At 42.3% G+C, this 17,100-nt stretch overlaps 1 protein-coding gene across 2 annotated transcripts in view; it reads left to right on the top strand.

Annotated features, from left to right (window-relative positions):
• The window catches only part of LOC108089159, a 125,478-nt gene that overhangs the window by 106,958 nt on the left and 1,420 nt on the right, over positions 1 to 17,100 (top strand). For both annotated transcript variants that reach the window (XM_017187283.2, XM_017187284.2), the window contains exons 12-20: positions 3,531 to 3,913; positions 4,528 to 4,677; positions 5,905 to 6,087; positions 6,151 to 6,289; positions 7,378 to 7,587; positions 12,297 to 13,330; positions 13,595 to 13,727; positions 15,805 to 15,997; positions 16,063 to 16,608. In XM_017187283.2, coding sequence (XP_017042772.1) covers positions 3,531 to 3,913; positions 4,528 to 4,677; positions 5,905 to 6,087; positions 6,151 to 6,289; positions 7,378 to 7,587; positions 12,297 to 13,330; positions 13,595 to 13,727; positions 15,805 to 15,997; positions 16,063 to 16,608 — 2,971 coding nt within the window. The remainder of the gene's footprint in view (positions 1 to 3,530; positions 3,914 to 4,527; positions 4,678 to 5,904; positions 6,088 to 6,150; positions 6,290 to 7,377; positions 7,588 to 12,296; positions 13,331 to 13,594; positions 13,728 to 15,804; positions 15,998 to 16,062; positions 16,609 to 17,100) is intronic.

The following is a 17,100-nucleotide window of genomic DNA, read 5'->3' as shown; positions in this document are numbered from 1 at the left end:
GACAGGACAATAAGGATAACCACTTCCTTATCACCTGGCAAAAAGGCAGACACTTTTGGCCAATCTACAGCCTCGAAAACGGCGGTGAAAAGTGCGTTACCTTACTTTTTTTTTTGAGCCAGCACAATGTGTATCCCCGTCTGAGATTGTGGTTTCCATTGTTTCCGACTCAACGGAGGACTTCAAGGACGAAGGACGAAGGACTCAGGACGCAGGACGAGGGTTTGTCTCCGCGCCTCATGTATTATTCCGTGGGCAAATTTTGCGTACGCCAAGTGCGGCATAAAAGTGAAGGAGAAGGACTTCAGGATAAGGCTGAAATTTTGGTATGCAAATTTATGAGAGTGTTGATTGCAACTGTTTGAATATGGCACCTCCCTGCTTCAAGGACCTGTCGCGCCATAAGGATAATTGGAGAGCTCCTTCGGACACCTCCAGCATAATCTATTAGCCAACTGAGTGGGTCCTTAATAAGCAAGTTTTCCCCTCCACTTTTCGGTGGCCTCCGTTTGCTGAGCTTAGCTCATAGTTACCGGGAAAACTAAAGAAAAGCGAGGAGACGTTAAAAACTTTTTAATGCGTATAAATTAATTTAGTTTCGCGGGAGTTCAGCTGAGTTATGGCATTTCAATATAATGCGCCGCCATGTGAGTTCCGAAAGTCGCTCCCAATCGAGCAATTTATGTTAAATTTTTATTAGCTGACGCAATCGGCAAAAAACTTGCCAGCATAATTGGGTCGATTAAAAAGCGTTGGCATTCGGCGAACTTTTGCTGAAGTTGGGCAAATAGTTCGCATCGCTTTTATTGAGTGAGCGAAAAGTTTAATGGAGTGAGTCGAATCGCCCAGCAAGTTTATCGCATTTCTCGCGAGCAATCAAGTTTAATTAGTGGATCGCGGCGATTCGCGCAAAATCCGTGAAAGTAATCAGCCGTACGCCAAATTCCAAGGCCGTCAACATTTACGGCGGCCAAAATGGCCCAAAGTCAAATGGGAAAGTTTTTAAAGTTGAAGTTTTAACGCCATTTAAAGCTAGCCAAATAAATTGCCATTTTTAATATGCAACCAGCTTTAAAAGCCTCTTCAATATGTTGATAGATAATAATAATCCCGAATGGATTTTATTATGATATCATTTCATTTGGTCAAAACCAATTTTAATTCGAGCCCAGTGAACCGAATGTCAAACCGATCGATCCGAGTGGACAGACTTGCCTCCATTTGTGGCTTTTGTGGAAATGGCAATTGAAAAAGTTTTTGCGGATGGAAAACTGCTCATTTTTTGTGAATGTTTGAAAGGCGAACGAAGCCGAAAAAGTTGATTAAAACACTTGTGCCAGCGAGGTTAGGATTTGCATAAGTTTCGCCATTGACCGGCAAAGTTAACTGACCCACTTTGAATTAAATACAAATATATATTTTGTCAGGTTGCAAGTTCTGCTGATTCTGATTCGATCGCCGGATGCTGGAAAAAGCGCTTCCCATTCAAATCAAATCACGACGAATCACTTAGCCGAAAAGTATTCGCTGCAAACGTGACCCTAAGTTACAACCTTAACTTTGCAGTTCGGCCAAAAAGTTTTTCGCTCACATGGCCACGCCTCTTTTTGGGGGAAAGGAAAAGGTTTTGGCCAAGTGATTTGCCGGTAAACTGCTAAACGTGGCTAGGTCGAAAGTCAAGTGAAATTTGCACATGGAAAAACTTTTTGCAGGCAATCCCTCCTCCGTTTTCCCCGCGATTTTCCCTTTTCATTTTCGAGAGTTTCTTTTCAGCGCCTTTTAAAGAAATCATACGACTGCCACACATTTGAATAGGCTTCGGATTCGGATGCGGATTCGTGGGCGTGGCACAACCAAAGCTTAATGTTCTGATGATGCTGAAGTTTTTGATTTCAGTAAGGCAAACAAAAAATGGAAAAAAAGTTCCATTACACAAACTTTTCCAATTCGAATTGTTTTCGCTTTCGATTAGTTGGCCCGAACATTTATGCACGAGTTCAGCAGCATGTTTGTATCTTATGTAAGAATACAAATGCGTCGAGTCCGATGTGATTTTTGATTTGTGCAGGAAATACTGCCGAGTAACCAAATGCCGGAGTGGACTTCTCCGGCATCCGAACGCTCAGTTCGCCCGAGAGTTTTGCATTATAAATTGCGAAATTCAAAATCCCCTTACATCAAAAATAAAGCGAGGAAAAGGCAGAGAGGAAGTGGAGCCATTGTAATGGCTTTCGTATTACAAATTGCGAAAATCGAACGAAAATCGTTATAGTTTTTGGGCCCTGCTTATTGGCCGAGGTTTATGGCTTTGCAACTCCACTCGAGAACGTAGCAATTTATGAGTGCATTTTTATGGCCGGGTTCATTGACTGCGCTTTTTGTTGCTCTCTTGTTGGCAACCCGAAAATATGCCACATGCCCAGCGGCAGGATACTTCGTCCTTTCTCTCCTTTCCCCTCCCCTTTCCCCCCAAATGTGGCATTGATTTCGGACTCGATTGGGCGGAGGTTTGTGGATGGCCAGTAAATATAAACATGGCATATGCCGTATTAGCTATCCCTCATTTTATGGCATAGACAAACTCTCGGATTTCAGCCACACTGCAAAAATATATCTACGCTTTTGGGGTCAAGCAAACAAATAAACAGACTAGCATTGCTAAGCGCAAAGTTATTAATGTTTTTATTTCGAATTGGGCTATATTTTGATTTGTAAGGCAAACGCTTCGGTTTTTTGGTTTTCAATATTTATATATATCAAAATTGGAAAGAAAAGCGGTTGTTGCAAAAAAATGAATCTATGGATTTGTATTGTTTAAACTTTTAAAAGCCATTTATATGCATCAATAAATTTATTATTTCATATATATTTATTATTTATATTTATTATTTTTTCCAAACGTTTTTCTCTCTAACAAATATAGAAAAGTGTGCTTTGAATAATTTTCCCCAAAAATGTTTTTTAAGAACAATACATTCTTCATATTATAAATACAAAATGTTGAATGTATGATTTTATGTTATTTATTTTGGGAATCATTTATGTTAGCCATAAATTTGTATTCAATTTTTTACAGACCCTTGCTTTATTGATTTTCACAATAGGTGATAATAATAAATATACAATTTTTTTTATCGTGAGCTTCAATTTCTTAATAAATGAAAAGCTTATCCCCACTTAGCCTTACTAATTGAATTATTTTAAAACCACTATTAATTGTATTAAGCAACTTGCTTTAGTTTACCTCAATACCTAAATTTATGAATTTTAATAATAGCTTCGATTGACAGATAAATTTTAAACGAGAATACATGTATTTATTTACTGCTATTTATGCAGATAAATTGAGTTAATTAACAATTTTCAGACTCGTAATGCAGGTATTAAACTGCTCAAGTTTCATTTCATTTTTCGTGATATGCGAAACCTGAAATTCATCGATTCTTTACACTCGCATCGTTGGGTGATGGACTTGTTGAACGACGATGTATGCCACTATTTACCTATTTGTTTTTTGTTCCGCCCCGCAGCAAATTAAAAAGCTGCAGCAGCTCACGCAGTCGGCGGCTCTGAACCGGGAGACCATCGCGGCCTCCCAGTTGGCCACTTCGACGAGCGGCGGCGGAGGAGGAGGACAGCCGTCGGCGGGCGACAGTTCGACCCGAGGAGATGATGGCAGCGGGTCAGGGGTCACGGCAGGTGAGATTTCCGCAGGACCTGCGGGCAGCATCCTCCAGGCAAACCGAGCTGCCGGCGGAGGAGGAGGAGTAGGAGGAGTTGGATCTGCATCTGGATCGGGAGCCCCGAGCATTCTGACAGTCGATGAGGACACTCTGTCGCTGGACCGCCTGAATTCACTGCGCATTTACATGACATCGGTGAAAACGCTGCCGTTTAATTTACGCATTTACGGGTGAGTTGCATTCGGGGAAAAACACAAAAACCGGGCGGATAAATGCCACCTGAATGAAACCAGACACACGAATGATTTCCAAAACCATCATCGGTCGGGGGCTATAATTTCTAATTACGAGTGGAGCGAAATGCAAATTTGCGAAACCCGAGTAAACAGTAAACTTCATTTTACGGCCCCTTGATTAATATATGCGACGAAGGGAAAACGATTTCCCCCAGCGTCAGAAAGAGAGAGAGAGAGAGAGAGCGGGCTCTTAATGGAAAATTTATTTTATGAGCAAACATAAATAAAAAATGCATAAAACAGGCGAGGTCGTGGCATGAAGAATGGCTCATAAAAGTGCCGCGTGGAAAAGGAGATGCCTGCTGCCTTCAACCTGCTGCCTGCAGCCAGGAACCCAGTTGAAGGGAAGAGGAAAAGGGAGCTAAGACTTGGCCCTGTCGTTTCCGGACAGGTATTTCCATCTTCCCGGTTCTTAGGCTCCACGGCTTCCAAGTGTCTAATTTAGCTAATTAAGTGCCCTAAGTGCAGGCGACTACAATTTGCCTGATTTACGGTCCTCGCTCATGCATTTTTCCAACAATTTTGCTTCCTCATTTTTTTTCCTGCAGGGAGGATTTGTTTTCGGACCAACTCTATATGGACATTGGACTATCGACCCGTCTGCTGCACATCATGGCCAATTCGACGATATTCGCCTCGGTCATCTCCTACAAGAACCTCAAAAGTTTCCTCCCAAAAACCTACTACACTCGTGGCAGGTGAGTTGAAAAATAGCTTCAAGTTTTTCCATTTGCTCGGTTTATTGGTCAGTGGTTGCTAATTAGCGGGGAAAGTTTAAGAAACTTCAGCAATTTTAAAGATCTTGGTAAATGAAAGACAGTTAGTGAACCGTGGTCGCTAGGGGAACAAATGTTAAAAACTATTATTATTTTAATCTACCAACTGCTTCACTTAACTTTACTTTACTTAAAAAAAATTCTCAGAAATTCCTTTATATTACGAACAGTTTATAAATATTATTATTTTATTGAATACTTGTTGTAAAATAGTTAATTTACTACGCTTTATAGTTTATATATTTACTTTTGACCTCTGGGAAGTGATAATGTTACTGTTTGGAAGATTTAAAGAACTAAACGCCCTTATGTTTAATTCTCCCAATTTAATGCCGCCTGGCCAAGAAAGTTGTCTTGGCTAAATCCCGGCTTATGGCCACCGATGTATAATTCGCAAGCCATGTTTGCCTAGTCCTCAAATGTGTGTAATGCCAACTGCTGTCGCTCTCGGCATCCTTTTGGTCCTTTTTCCCAGCGGCGGCAAGATGGCTCCTTGGCTTAAGCGCATTACAAGCAGCCAGAAAACACTGGCAACAAAGCCACAGCAACGAGTGTAATTCCCCAACTGTAAACAAAATGCAAATATGCAGCTGCCAGTGCAGCGGAGAAAAAACCAAGATGATGGGGAGAAAAGCATGTTTTCTGGGGTACATGAAAAGCCAAGACAGTTGTTATCAGATCCTGATTACTGCTATGAAGGACGAGACAGACGTTAGATTAGATAAGCAGCCCCTGGATATGATTTAAAGAATTTTAATTTAAAAATCAACGCAAAAATACATTTTAATATTACTTTCTCTTTTCGTACGTTAAATGATTTGTAAAATAACTTCATTTGTAATTAAAAAATAGCACCACAAAATTTAAAATAAAATGTTATATTTGTTAAAATGAAAACAAAATAATTACCAGCGCTTTCTAATTAAAAATGATTTTAAAATATTTAGAGTTTAAAAACCAAACTTAATCTGGGTCAAATAAAAATGATTTTATTTTATTATTAACAATTAACTGAAACCAGATATGTACAAATATTTCCTTTTAATTGGAAACTTGGAATTAGAATCGTATAACTATATGTATATATATTATTATAATAGTTATGTATAATTGTTAATATTGATTTTCCTTTTTTCTTTTATTAAATAGCGATCCCCGTGACTCGGATTACGTGCTGGCCTCGCGGATAATCCAAACGTGGCTGTTCCAATCGAACCGCTCCAACGACAACTTCCGGGAGCCACTGGACTTGCCCTTCGAGGCTGGTCACGTGGAGATCATCTTCCAGCACGAGAGTGTTCCCAAATCAGGAGATTGGGTGGCAGTTTGCGGGTAAGCTAGACAAATAAAACCCCCAATTAAATCACCATTAATTCTGTAATTGCTCTCACGCAGTCACGACTACAAGGCCTCGTTTGATTCGACGTGGCGATCGGATCTGTGCATCACCAAGCACCTGATGGCCAACATCACGCGGTGCATCTGCCCGCTGAGCGGAACCTACGTGGTCATGCTCACCAAGCGCCAGCAAAATGTAAGCCAGGGTCACCAAGGTCGCCAAGGCCACTCAGTTGGCCAGTTGGCCACTCGGCCAGTTGGGTAGTTGGGCACTCGGCCCGAATCCCGTGGATTTCGGCTGGCCAATTCATGCAATTCACGTGTACCAAAGTGGAAGGCCCCCGCTTTTGATTTATGACCCTTTCAGGAGCTGCCATTTAGTGGCCACCACCTGGGCAGCCACTCCCACTCGCTTTTGTGCCGCCTTCCCCGCCACCACCCCTTTGAATTCAGCGTCCGCCCTTCCGCTTCTCTTCCCCGCAATCAACCACTTGGCCTTTGCTGCCCTGAACTTGCTCCAAATGCACTCGCTTTCTCTGGCTTTCTGGCTTTCGTTTTTGTTCCCAGCATTGTGCTGTTTGCATTCAGTCACGGCGAAAGTCCTTAAATCAGGGACGCATTGCGATCAACTGGCATAAAGGGTTTGATTAACGCTTAAATTCCTGTGGTTTTCTGCACAACATAAAGTTTGAGAATAACTGCATCCTCCCAGATATAAAGTATTTACTAAAGATTATTGTATTTAAAGGAGTTTGTTGCAAAAGTTGAAGCAGTTTTTTGTTCTGTTGTTTATGTTCGTATTTAATGTTTAGTTAGTAAAATCAAAAAGTAGTCACTAATGCAAAAATTCATAATAATTTTTTGGCTTGCAAAACAATTATTAAAATAAAAAAATAATTTTACTTTGCAAACCTTAAACACTTTTAAGGTTTTTTTGTCTGTACCACTTATTCACCATATAATTAAGCTTTCCAATTATGCTTCCTTATTATTTTTGGTAAAATCTAAAAACATAATTTAACTTTGCTTACTAAAATTCAATATTTAAACTTCAATGTTTTAAATATTAAATTTTACAACGAATCAGTTAACGTTTTCATGGAAGGCCGTGAAAAATAATCCATTCGCTTAGACTGCATCCCTGTCTGAATCCAAATCCGCTCAATTGTTGGCGGCAGCCTGCCAAGGCCAACAGGATTTAAGCCGACTTTAGCCACCGCTTTCGCTGCCAGTTTGAATTGCTAATTGTTTTCGTTTTTCCCTTGCCTCTATTCCGTTTTTTAGGCCACTCCCTCGCACGCCCCCCGCCGCCCTCTCTTCGTGATCGCCAGCTGCGCCTGCTGCCTCCTCCAGTGCGGATCCGCCCTGCTCATCCTGGCGCCCATCTGGTGCAACCGCAAGTGCGCCGTCACGTTCCTCAAGATGCAGTTCTGCATCTCCACCTCCAGCGTGATGCTCATCTACCTGCTGGGCTTCATGAAAATGCTGCCGGCGGTGAGTATTTCACACACAATAAACTTGAACTTATAGTAACCCCATACCATACATATATTGACCCCCTGACCCATGAATTCAATTTCGTTTTATGTTTATTTCGCAATATCCCAGCTTGACAAGCATGTCAACGGGTTAAAAAAGAGCGCTTTCAAAAGCTATTAATGAAAAGGCTCAAATTAACTTATTGAAAGTCCATGGGCTTGATTTTTTTATTCAGGGGTGGTTAAGTTAAACACAGAGTTCGAAGCATTTGTTATATATTTTTTTGTCGAATTTTAAATTGAGATCTGGTTTTTTTTTTAATTGAGCTTACATGTAAAAAATAAGAGGTATGTAAAGTAAAATAAAAACATTGAATGTATATTTGTAATTTAAATTTACATGTGTATGTCACGGAAAACATTAAATAAATGTACAGCTCTGTAAATCTGTTACTAGTTGTGAAATAATAAATAAAACCATCATTGTGGCATATGAATAAGTCACTATATTTTGTAATTGATAAGGAATGTTATTTAATATTTTGTTAAATATATTTAATGCAAACAAGGCAAAGTTAAAATTATAAATTGTTTAAGATTGGCTAACAGAAATTTCTAAAAACGTAACCTCTGTCTGCTGGCAAAAATAGGTTAAATGTTTGTTCCTGCAATGCTTCGCTGCTTAATCGCTGCACATTTGAATGCCGTACGTTAACATTCTTTAGTTCGGTTAAATGCGTTAGTGCTATGCGAACCCTTTAAAACAAAGCCTTTGTGAGTCGGCGGCGGTAATGGGAACGGGAAAAAACGGGGAGCATAGCGTGAAATTTAATTACGCCAAAATAAATAAACAAGTAAAATGGAGGAAAGCCAAGCTGAAAGCAAAGCAACCCGAAAACCAAACCAAACAGTTCGCGGCAGAGGAGGCGGAGTTGCAGGGGAGGCAGAGGCGGAAAAGTAATAACAAAAAGTGTGGCACGATGTAAGGAACAGAAGGCAATCGAAGCGCACAAACGAGTTTCCCCTTTAAGGATGCGAAAGATGCTAAAGATGGGAAATCCCGTCGGCTTAAACTAGCAGGCCGTGGAACCCTTAAGTTGTAATTATTTGCGGTGTCTGTTCCCCGCCAAATCACCAATTTCCCAGTCGACTTTTCAAATAATAATCACGGCCGGGGAAAAATGCGTAATCATCATCAAAACAAATTAGCGTGTCGTCTGCAAGTCGTTACCAACAAACCAGGAATGTTTTTTTTTTCTCCGCTCTAAGATTTCGTTCGGTGGACAACAAAGCAAATAATTTACATTTAGTTTTCGTGGCAGCCAAACGGAAAATTCATGGAAAACAATTCCCAAACCTGTTGGCGTCGACCTCCTTGGAAGGAAATTAAAAGTCAACAATGCACGACGTTGTTGCCACCGCCGCCGCCTTCGTCGAGGAGGAGCAGCGGGTCAGGTGGAAGGATATGGAAGGATACAGAAGGATCAGGCCCGGCGGAGGCAACTGGAATCGAAATTAATATTTATAAACGCACACTCTCCTCAGACGTTTGAAGTTGAAGTGGGAAAATGTTAATGGGGGAAAGACGCCAACCCGAGTGCGTTGAAGGAACGCCAGCCAGGACATCCCATCCCGAAACCCATTGGCCAAGGATCCGCGGAGGTCCCCAAAGCGCTTGCGAAACCGTCTAAATTATAAACGTAAAACGGGGAAGGCATAAGCGAATAAAGTTGCGCTGCCTAATCCCCGGAGGTCGTGAAACGCCCGGCGAGAAAAAAAAAAAGAAGAACCAGTAACTGCAAAGCTCTAACAAGAAATAACATTTTTGAATTAGTAATAAACTGGTCCGCTGTGGAAACAACAACGGCTCAATAAACGAATGAAAAACAAATAAAACATCCTGCACGACAAAGGACGCGGCACTTGCAGATAAGGATTCTGGATTCAGCAAAGGATGCGAGGACGCAATATGGAGAGTTAAGCTGCGGAAAATGACAAAGGAGGCACACTCGGAAAAACCACATCGGATGGATGTCAACCCGAATGTGTGGCACAGGATTAACTCTCATTATAACTCAACTCATTCAAATTTCAATTGAAAATAGAAAATTTGCAATAGAAAAGATTATTCCCACAAATCGCCAGTTTCAATGCTCAATGTACTACAATAGGATTATTCTTTGATCTAAAAAGGCAAATAAGTCGAATTTTAATCCATTTGACAATGCTTCTCATGTCTATTTTTTACATCTTAAGCTGCAGAATAATATTTGATCATAACAAACAAAACAAGCTTTGGGAAAAATAAGTTTGACAACAAGGAAACATTTATTCAAAGATTTAGTTGTCCGATAATTTGAAAATCCTTGTTTATGGAAAGTTGTTATGGAAAGTTTTAACTTAAGCTGCTTCATGCATAATATAATACTAGTTATAAATGCCGCATCTAAATTCAAATACGCAGGCAAACATCAATGGTTAAAATAGTGATTTAAGCTAAGAATATTATAACATTAAGAACCATAAAAAAAACAAAGAATGTTGAACACTTAAAGTCTTTTTGTTTTGAAGGAAAATATGAAAAGAGAAATTTTATTAAGACATATTTTCGTATTTATACAAAAATAACAAAATTAGGACTCTGTTCTTTCTGTTCAAAACAATTTGAATCCCCGAGTGCTAATAGAATTGTTATTGGAAAACAACCGACTGCGATGCAATTTTCTCGGCGTGCAGCTCCTGGGGAAATTCGCAACTGGAAACGCTGACAAAGGCAAACGATGACGATGACGGCGGTGGACTAGGCACAAAGATGCCAGGGAATCCAGAAGAGCAGACCGAGTATGTTTCGCTATCTGCATCGACGTTTTTGCCGCACGCAACACGGGTGGCGTCTCAAAGGATTCAAATGGACGGAGGAATTTTTGAAAAACCACCGTTTGTGCTAGAGAACTACGTGGACGTGGACTCGTTGTGGATCGTCCTGCTCGACGGACAATAAAATAAACCCGACATAGGCTGCTTGGCTGGTTGGCCTCTGGCAATGGAAATGCTGCACAAAGCGGACTCTCCTCCGTTGGCCAAGTTAATGAGCAACTTACGTCAACGGGATGAGTTGCACAATGCGCATTTCGCGGCACTTTCTGCCTGTGGGAAACTTTGTCTTAACAGCACACAATGCGCACACACACGCACTCATTGTTATAATTATTATTATTGCACATTAATTGTGCGCACATGCGGCCAGGGCAACTTTATTAAAAAGTACCACACCCGAACATGTGCTCACATGCAAATTTTATGGTTTGAAACACGTGTCACAGTGGCAGCGGCAGCAGCAGGACTCCAGGAGCAGCAGGAGCAGCAGGAGGAGCAGGAGCAACGAAGACGAGGTGGATGCCATCGGCGTCGGACGTCAACCGCAGCCAGCAAACCGCCAGCCGCCAGAAAACCAAACCACCGAACGCCCACCGGCCACGCCCACGCAATGCCACAATAAATACAATTAAAATATTCATTTTACTTATTGCATATATTTGCAAGCATAAATAAAATACAATTTCAGCACGACAGTTAAACGAAACGCGCGGGGGGTTGGGGGAAACACACAAAAACAATAAATAAGAAAACATAAATTACGCATACGACCCGTACGACCGCCCTTAAGGCACACGAAAAACGGGGGCGTGGCACTGCATCAGGACATGTGAAAGGCGAAAGCTTTTAAGCGCACTTAACTCATAATTTTCCGCGGCAAACTGACGGGGTGGAAATATTCGTATTCACTTTCGTATTGTAAATTGAAAATTATAAAGTTGACAGACTGTTTTTCCTCACATTTGACCCGCAGGCCACTGAAGATGATGAGACTTTAAACGCGTGTCCTGAATTCGTCATGAACGTAAACAGAAAGGTTGTAAGTCTAGCCGGGAATTTCAAGGTGGAAGGATAAAAGCTGGAGTTACTTTGTATGTCAAATTCTGGCATATTATTTAAATTTGTATTAACTTTAATGGTTCAAACATACGTGTGTGGTCATAATTAAGCTATAAGAAAATGCTTCTATATAAACTGAACAATTAAAAATACGTAAAAACATAAATAAACAATTTTAATAACTCTAACTTTTAAGAACTAAATATACATGTCTACTCATAATTAAGAATTATTTAACAGCGAATTCTCACAAGTTTCATTTAAGTGGTGTAAAATTTCCATAACTAAGTTTTTATATCGTCTGTTTATTCCACTTGGAAACCACTCTATTAAATAAGCCCCAAAAGCCTAAAACCAATTAGCCATAAAAAATCTGTTAATGCGACTTAAGTTGCATTTTATTAAGCAACTTATTTTATGAGACATGAGATCCTAATTGGTTATGAAAGCAGAGTCCCAAAAAAGTGATGTTGGCCAAATTGTTAACAACTTTTTAATAACCAATGTCCAGTCAGCTTCGAAGCGCGTGAAGAGTGTAATAAAAAATGTATGCCAAAATGCCACCATTAGGGGGTGTTGCATAAAAATAAATCCCGCCAAATGGCTTTGCCACTGCCACTGCTGCTGCTGCTGCTGCTGCTGCGACTTTTGCTGCTGATGCGGCGGCGGCAGCAGCGGTGACGATGACAACTTTTTATATTTAATTAAAAATAACGATGTTGCAGAGCTGAGCCGTCAAAGCACTCAATTTCCTTATTAACGGCCGTTCATAATTTCCTCCTCTTGCAGAGTTGGCACGGCATCATTAGCAGCTCGCTGGCCTCGCTCCTCTTGTTGGCCATCTCCACCCTGATTGCCATCGCCTTGGCCATTCACACGGAGCTCATGCCGAAGAAGTATCTCCAGATTGGCATTGGCAAACCATCCACGCCCACAAAGCGACGTCTCGAAAGGGAAAGGGAGCGGGAAAGGGATGGAATTCGTGATGGAGTGAGGGATCGTGAGCTGGAGAGCCTGAGCAACATCACCCAGATCCGGGCCCAGTCGCCTCTGGCAGCCACCGCCTCATCCGCGAATCCCGTGAAGCTGCGACCACCACAGCCACCCAGTGGAAATGCAACAACCGGAATGCGTGGCGCCATCGGCATTAGTTGGCTGCTGCCGCTCCTCTTCGCCGTGGCAGCTCCGCTAATCTGCAGCATTATTGGCCAGTGGCCACGCCACTGGTGGCTGGAAATCCTCTGGACGGGATCCCACGCCCCCGCGGGCAAACAGGAAGCGGACTCCGAGGGCGGCGGCGGCTTCTATTCAACGCATTCGCTGCTCAACGGCGATAATTTACTGCTCGAAATGGGAAATGGAACCAGAGCCACAACAGAGGCATCTTCATCTTCATCTTCATCAGCCGCAGCTGATGGCGATGATGATGATGATGATGCGGCCACATCGATGTCATCAATCAGTAGTGGTGGAGCAGCAACTCCGAGCAGCAGCAACAGTGACTTCTTTCAAGAGCAGCAGCAGCAGCAGCAGCAGTTTCCCGCCTTTTGGAGGGGCAAAGGAGGCACCTCCTCCTCGTACTCCCCCTCCTCCACTTCCGTTTCCGCCCTGGCTGCGCCTCTCACTTCCGGTTCGAGTGACGCTCCAACAACAGAGTCGCCCTCGCTCAGCTTCATCCTGTTCATCTGCATCGATTTGCTCTTCATCCTGCTCTTCCTGGCGCTGTTTGCCATTTTAATGAAGAAACTTTTGTGGTTGTGGCACAAGAATCGCAATGTGCATACGCATCCGTTGGATAAATTCAATCTGGCTTTGCGACGGCGGTAAGTCGAAAAAAAGGCTCAAACGGGCCAAAAAAAAAAAAATAGGATAAGACTTTGGCAAGGGAAACACTTAGATTTTAATGACCGCACAGGACTTGCCATTTCACTTTGTTCCCTTTTTCTTTTCCGTAAAATTTCCATTTTCTTTTCCAAGCTAATCTGATAAAAGAAGAAGTAAAACCAAAAAAAAAAAAAAAACGAATCGAAAACAATCTCAGCCACAATGTCATTCTGAAATCTGCTCTTCCGTCTAATTTAACGTAGATTCGGATTACTTTATCGGGCCGGCGGACTGCTCTTCTCGAAAATCTGCTGCGACGGGCTGTTCATCGCTTATGTTAATTCATCACCGGATACCTTGTGGGCATATCCGTTCGGCATATCGTGCATATTATTGGTAAGTGTGCGGGCAAGCGTTTACATCCTCTTAGCCAGCAATTGAAATTCAATTAAGCGCACCCATTAAATATGTAGTACATGGTGACCGACCGGTTTCGGGATTAAGGTCGGATGTTTGATTCCCTCCCTTTCCCCTCCCAAGAACTCCAATCCCATTTGCCGCTCCAATTGAGGCCCAACTATTAGGCTTCAAAAGTACAAACACTCTTATTCGTTACGCAGGCTTATGCAAATCGCCATCGCCATCGCATTCGCATTCGCATTTTTATTTCCCTCTACTTATTTAAGTTGCATATTTTATCAAAGTGTAAAGCCTGCATATTTTTACACCTGCCGTGCACAAATTATGCATGCAAAATCAACTCAGAATATGGGCGGCGGTTGAAAGCGAGAATCAAGGGGGCGGGGCAGCCACCTGGATATCTGAATGGTGGCTGCATTAACAGCCTGATCAAAGAGCTAAAAAGCAGAAGCAGAAGCCTTTTCGTGTTTATCTTGCCCTTGGCTTTGACACTTGACTCCGCTTTTGCCACTTTTCCCCCGCTCCACGAAATGTTATTGTTTGCTTTTTGCTCCACTTCTCGGTGATTTGCTGTGCAAATGAAATAAGTGCGCTCGACTTGGCCACCTGCCACTCGAGCAGTGGATTCACATCAAAGGGAGAGCATTTTCCTGGCCAAGCCAACGTCTCAACTTAATTTTCTATAACTATTTCATTTTTCCGAAGTGACATTAAAACGTTTAAGGACCTGCGCACGCCCAGCAATCAGCTCAATCCAATTAAATAAACAATTATCTGCACGGGCGAACGGGAGGCACTGCGTACACTTGTACACTTGTATTCCCGAATCCTTGTATCCTTGTAGCCGTGTATCCTTGCAAAACTAATCACATAATTACACGCACACACTTTGATGTGGCGAACCGGCAAGTGAGCGCGTGTGTGCACCACTCGGCGTATACGTAATGCGCACACGGCACATTCAAATCCAAACACAAACAAATTAGGTCGAGCCGCCGCCCCCTTGAGTCCACACCACAATGTCTACAGCCCTCTCAATCCTGCTGGTCCAGGACTATTAATGTGCACCCAAATCACTTTGATTGTGGGCGTGGGCCTGGCTCTGTCTGCCTTTGCTGTTTAATTATTTAAACAGTGGCCGAGGAAGCAGACTGCACGGCCAGAAAAATATAGCTGAGAAAGGACATTAATTCTGAGCTCAAGTGGCTTTTATACAGGAACGGTGTTTAACGGGCAATCGTTTGATGGAGAAACTAGTTCCCAATAAAAGAAAGATTATTTGCCTTAACTTTTATATTTCATTTGAATGCCTCAAGTATTTTATCAAACAACTTATTTAACTTTTAGTGGTATTAAATAATGCAAAGAGTTGGAAATTTACTCTTACTAAAATTTAATAATTACCTTAGGCTTTTCAAAACAAACTAGCTTGAAAATAATATCGTTTTTTATGCTCAACAATCAAATTGTACTTTAAACTTTGCTGGCTTAAATAATATCCAAGAATAATAGTTTCTTCTTTGATTTGTTGAAAATGATAAAGCAATAAGTAAAATATATATTATTCAGGGCTGCTCTGCCTGCAGAAATCCCTGTGCTTTGTATGTTAATATCCCTGAAATCCTTGGCGAGCATGCAAAAGGAATCCATACAATTAGAGCAATTCAGTACGTCTTACAGCCAAAGTGTCTTTCGCTAATTTCGCAATTAATTCCGTTCGAAAATGCAGGCTCTGAATTTGGAGCGAGAGTCCCATAAATTGTAGCCATGAAAAAGGGACATAATGGCCATGCGTATGGCCCATATGGTTTGGCCTCGATTTATGGCCGCCTTTTGGTCATGCATTTAATTTACCAATCGCTTGGCTTGATTTGGGCCACCACCTTGGCCGTAATCGAAGGGTCTTTTCGGTGGCCTAATGACTCCATTCAGGCGACAACCCATCCCGTTGACAAGCTGGACTTTCGGATTTTATTAGGGTCAGCCCAGATGGGCTGGAAGTTTATGCCGCAATCCGATGGGGAAAGTAATGATTCAATCGGTGCACTTGCAGGGCTCCTCCATCCTCATCTGCTTCGTGATCAAGGCCGAGAGTCAGTTGAGGGGACCTCCGTTCCTGAGCAGCAATGGGAGCAGTCAGAACAGCTCCCTCAAGCAGGCCAAATTCAATACGAGCAGGAGCAGCCTGGACGAGAACTATTGCACCACCACGACGACGACGGCCAATGTGAACAGTCCGCTGAGCTGTAGGTTCTGCTCCTGGGTGTCCTTTGGATTTAAGTTCTCATGAGGATTCACTTTTTTTCTGCAGTCTACACCAACCACGACAAGGAAAAGGAGAACGACTGCGGCGTGTCCTTGTCAATGTCCAATGCAGTTGTGTCCTCCGCAGCAGGCGGATCCTTGGCCTCTTCAATCGGAGGAGGAGGCGGGGGAGTAGGAGGAGGAGGAGGAGGCGGAAGTGGTGGTGCCCCGCCCCTCCAATCGAAGGTGGGCCTGGAACTGTCCGGAGCACCAGGATCCGGCGTCCCTCTGCCGTTGACAATCATCTCGACGGCGCCGCGCTGCCAACCAGGAGCAGATGGACCGGCGGAGTCCTTCCTCGGCGACCGACAGGCCCTCTCGGTGGCCCCCTCGCCGGACACCCGGTGTTGCGCCATCCTGGGCGGGGGCCCCGCCTACGATGCGTACACCATGCGAATGGGCGTGGGCGTGGGCGTTGGAGTGGGCGTGGGCGGACTCACAGGAAGCCTGGGGAGGCGCACGTTGCATCAGCAGCCGACGCACTACCGCCCAGGACCCTGCGGCGAGTTCGTGGGCGTCGAGACTCTCGATATCCTTCAGGGCGTGGCAGCAGGTAAGTGCACTGGGAGAAAATATAAAAATATTCGGACACTTATTTTTCTGAAATTAAATATTATTTGTGTAACCATAAAATCTACATAATGTATCCAAACAAACATTTCAAAAGGCTTAACTAATTTTGTTCGAATTAAAACAATGAAAAACATTTCAATTCAAAACTTTAACAAGAAAAGATGTTAGCAGTTTCAAAAAAAATCGGAAATGGTTGAAATTTGTATATACAAAACATTTTGGGTAATATCACTTTTTCAAGAAATTTTTATTCCCAATTGATGTTCTTTTATTATTGTAAACAAACCAAATTTTATTTGCTTTAAAAATTATTTTTACAAAGTAGAAATGCTGAAATATAAACTCCTTTCCTTTTTTAAATTTTCATGATTATACAGATTACCTTTTTATTATTTGTATTTTTAAAAAAAATATGAACACTCAAGAAAACGTTTTTCCACTTTAGCAAATTGTTAACCTTAACAGGTTGTTG

Source organism: Drosophila ficusphila, unplaced genomic scaffold, assembly GCF_018152265.1.
Source record: "Drosophila ficusphila isolate 14025-0441.05 unplaced genomic scaffold, ASM1815226v1 contig_723, whole genome shotgun sequence".
Classification (NCBI taxonomy): domain Eukaryota; kingdom Metazoa; phylum Arthropoda; class Insecta; order Diptera; family Drosophilidae; genus Drosophila; species Drosophila ficusphila.
This window is presented reverse-complemented; position numbering and strand designations above follow the sequence as displayed.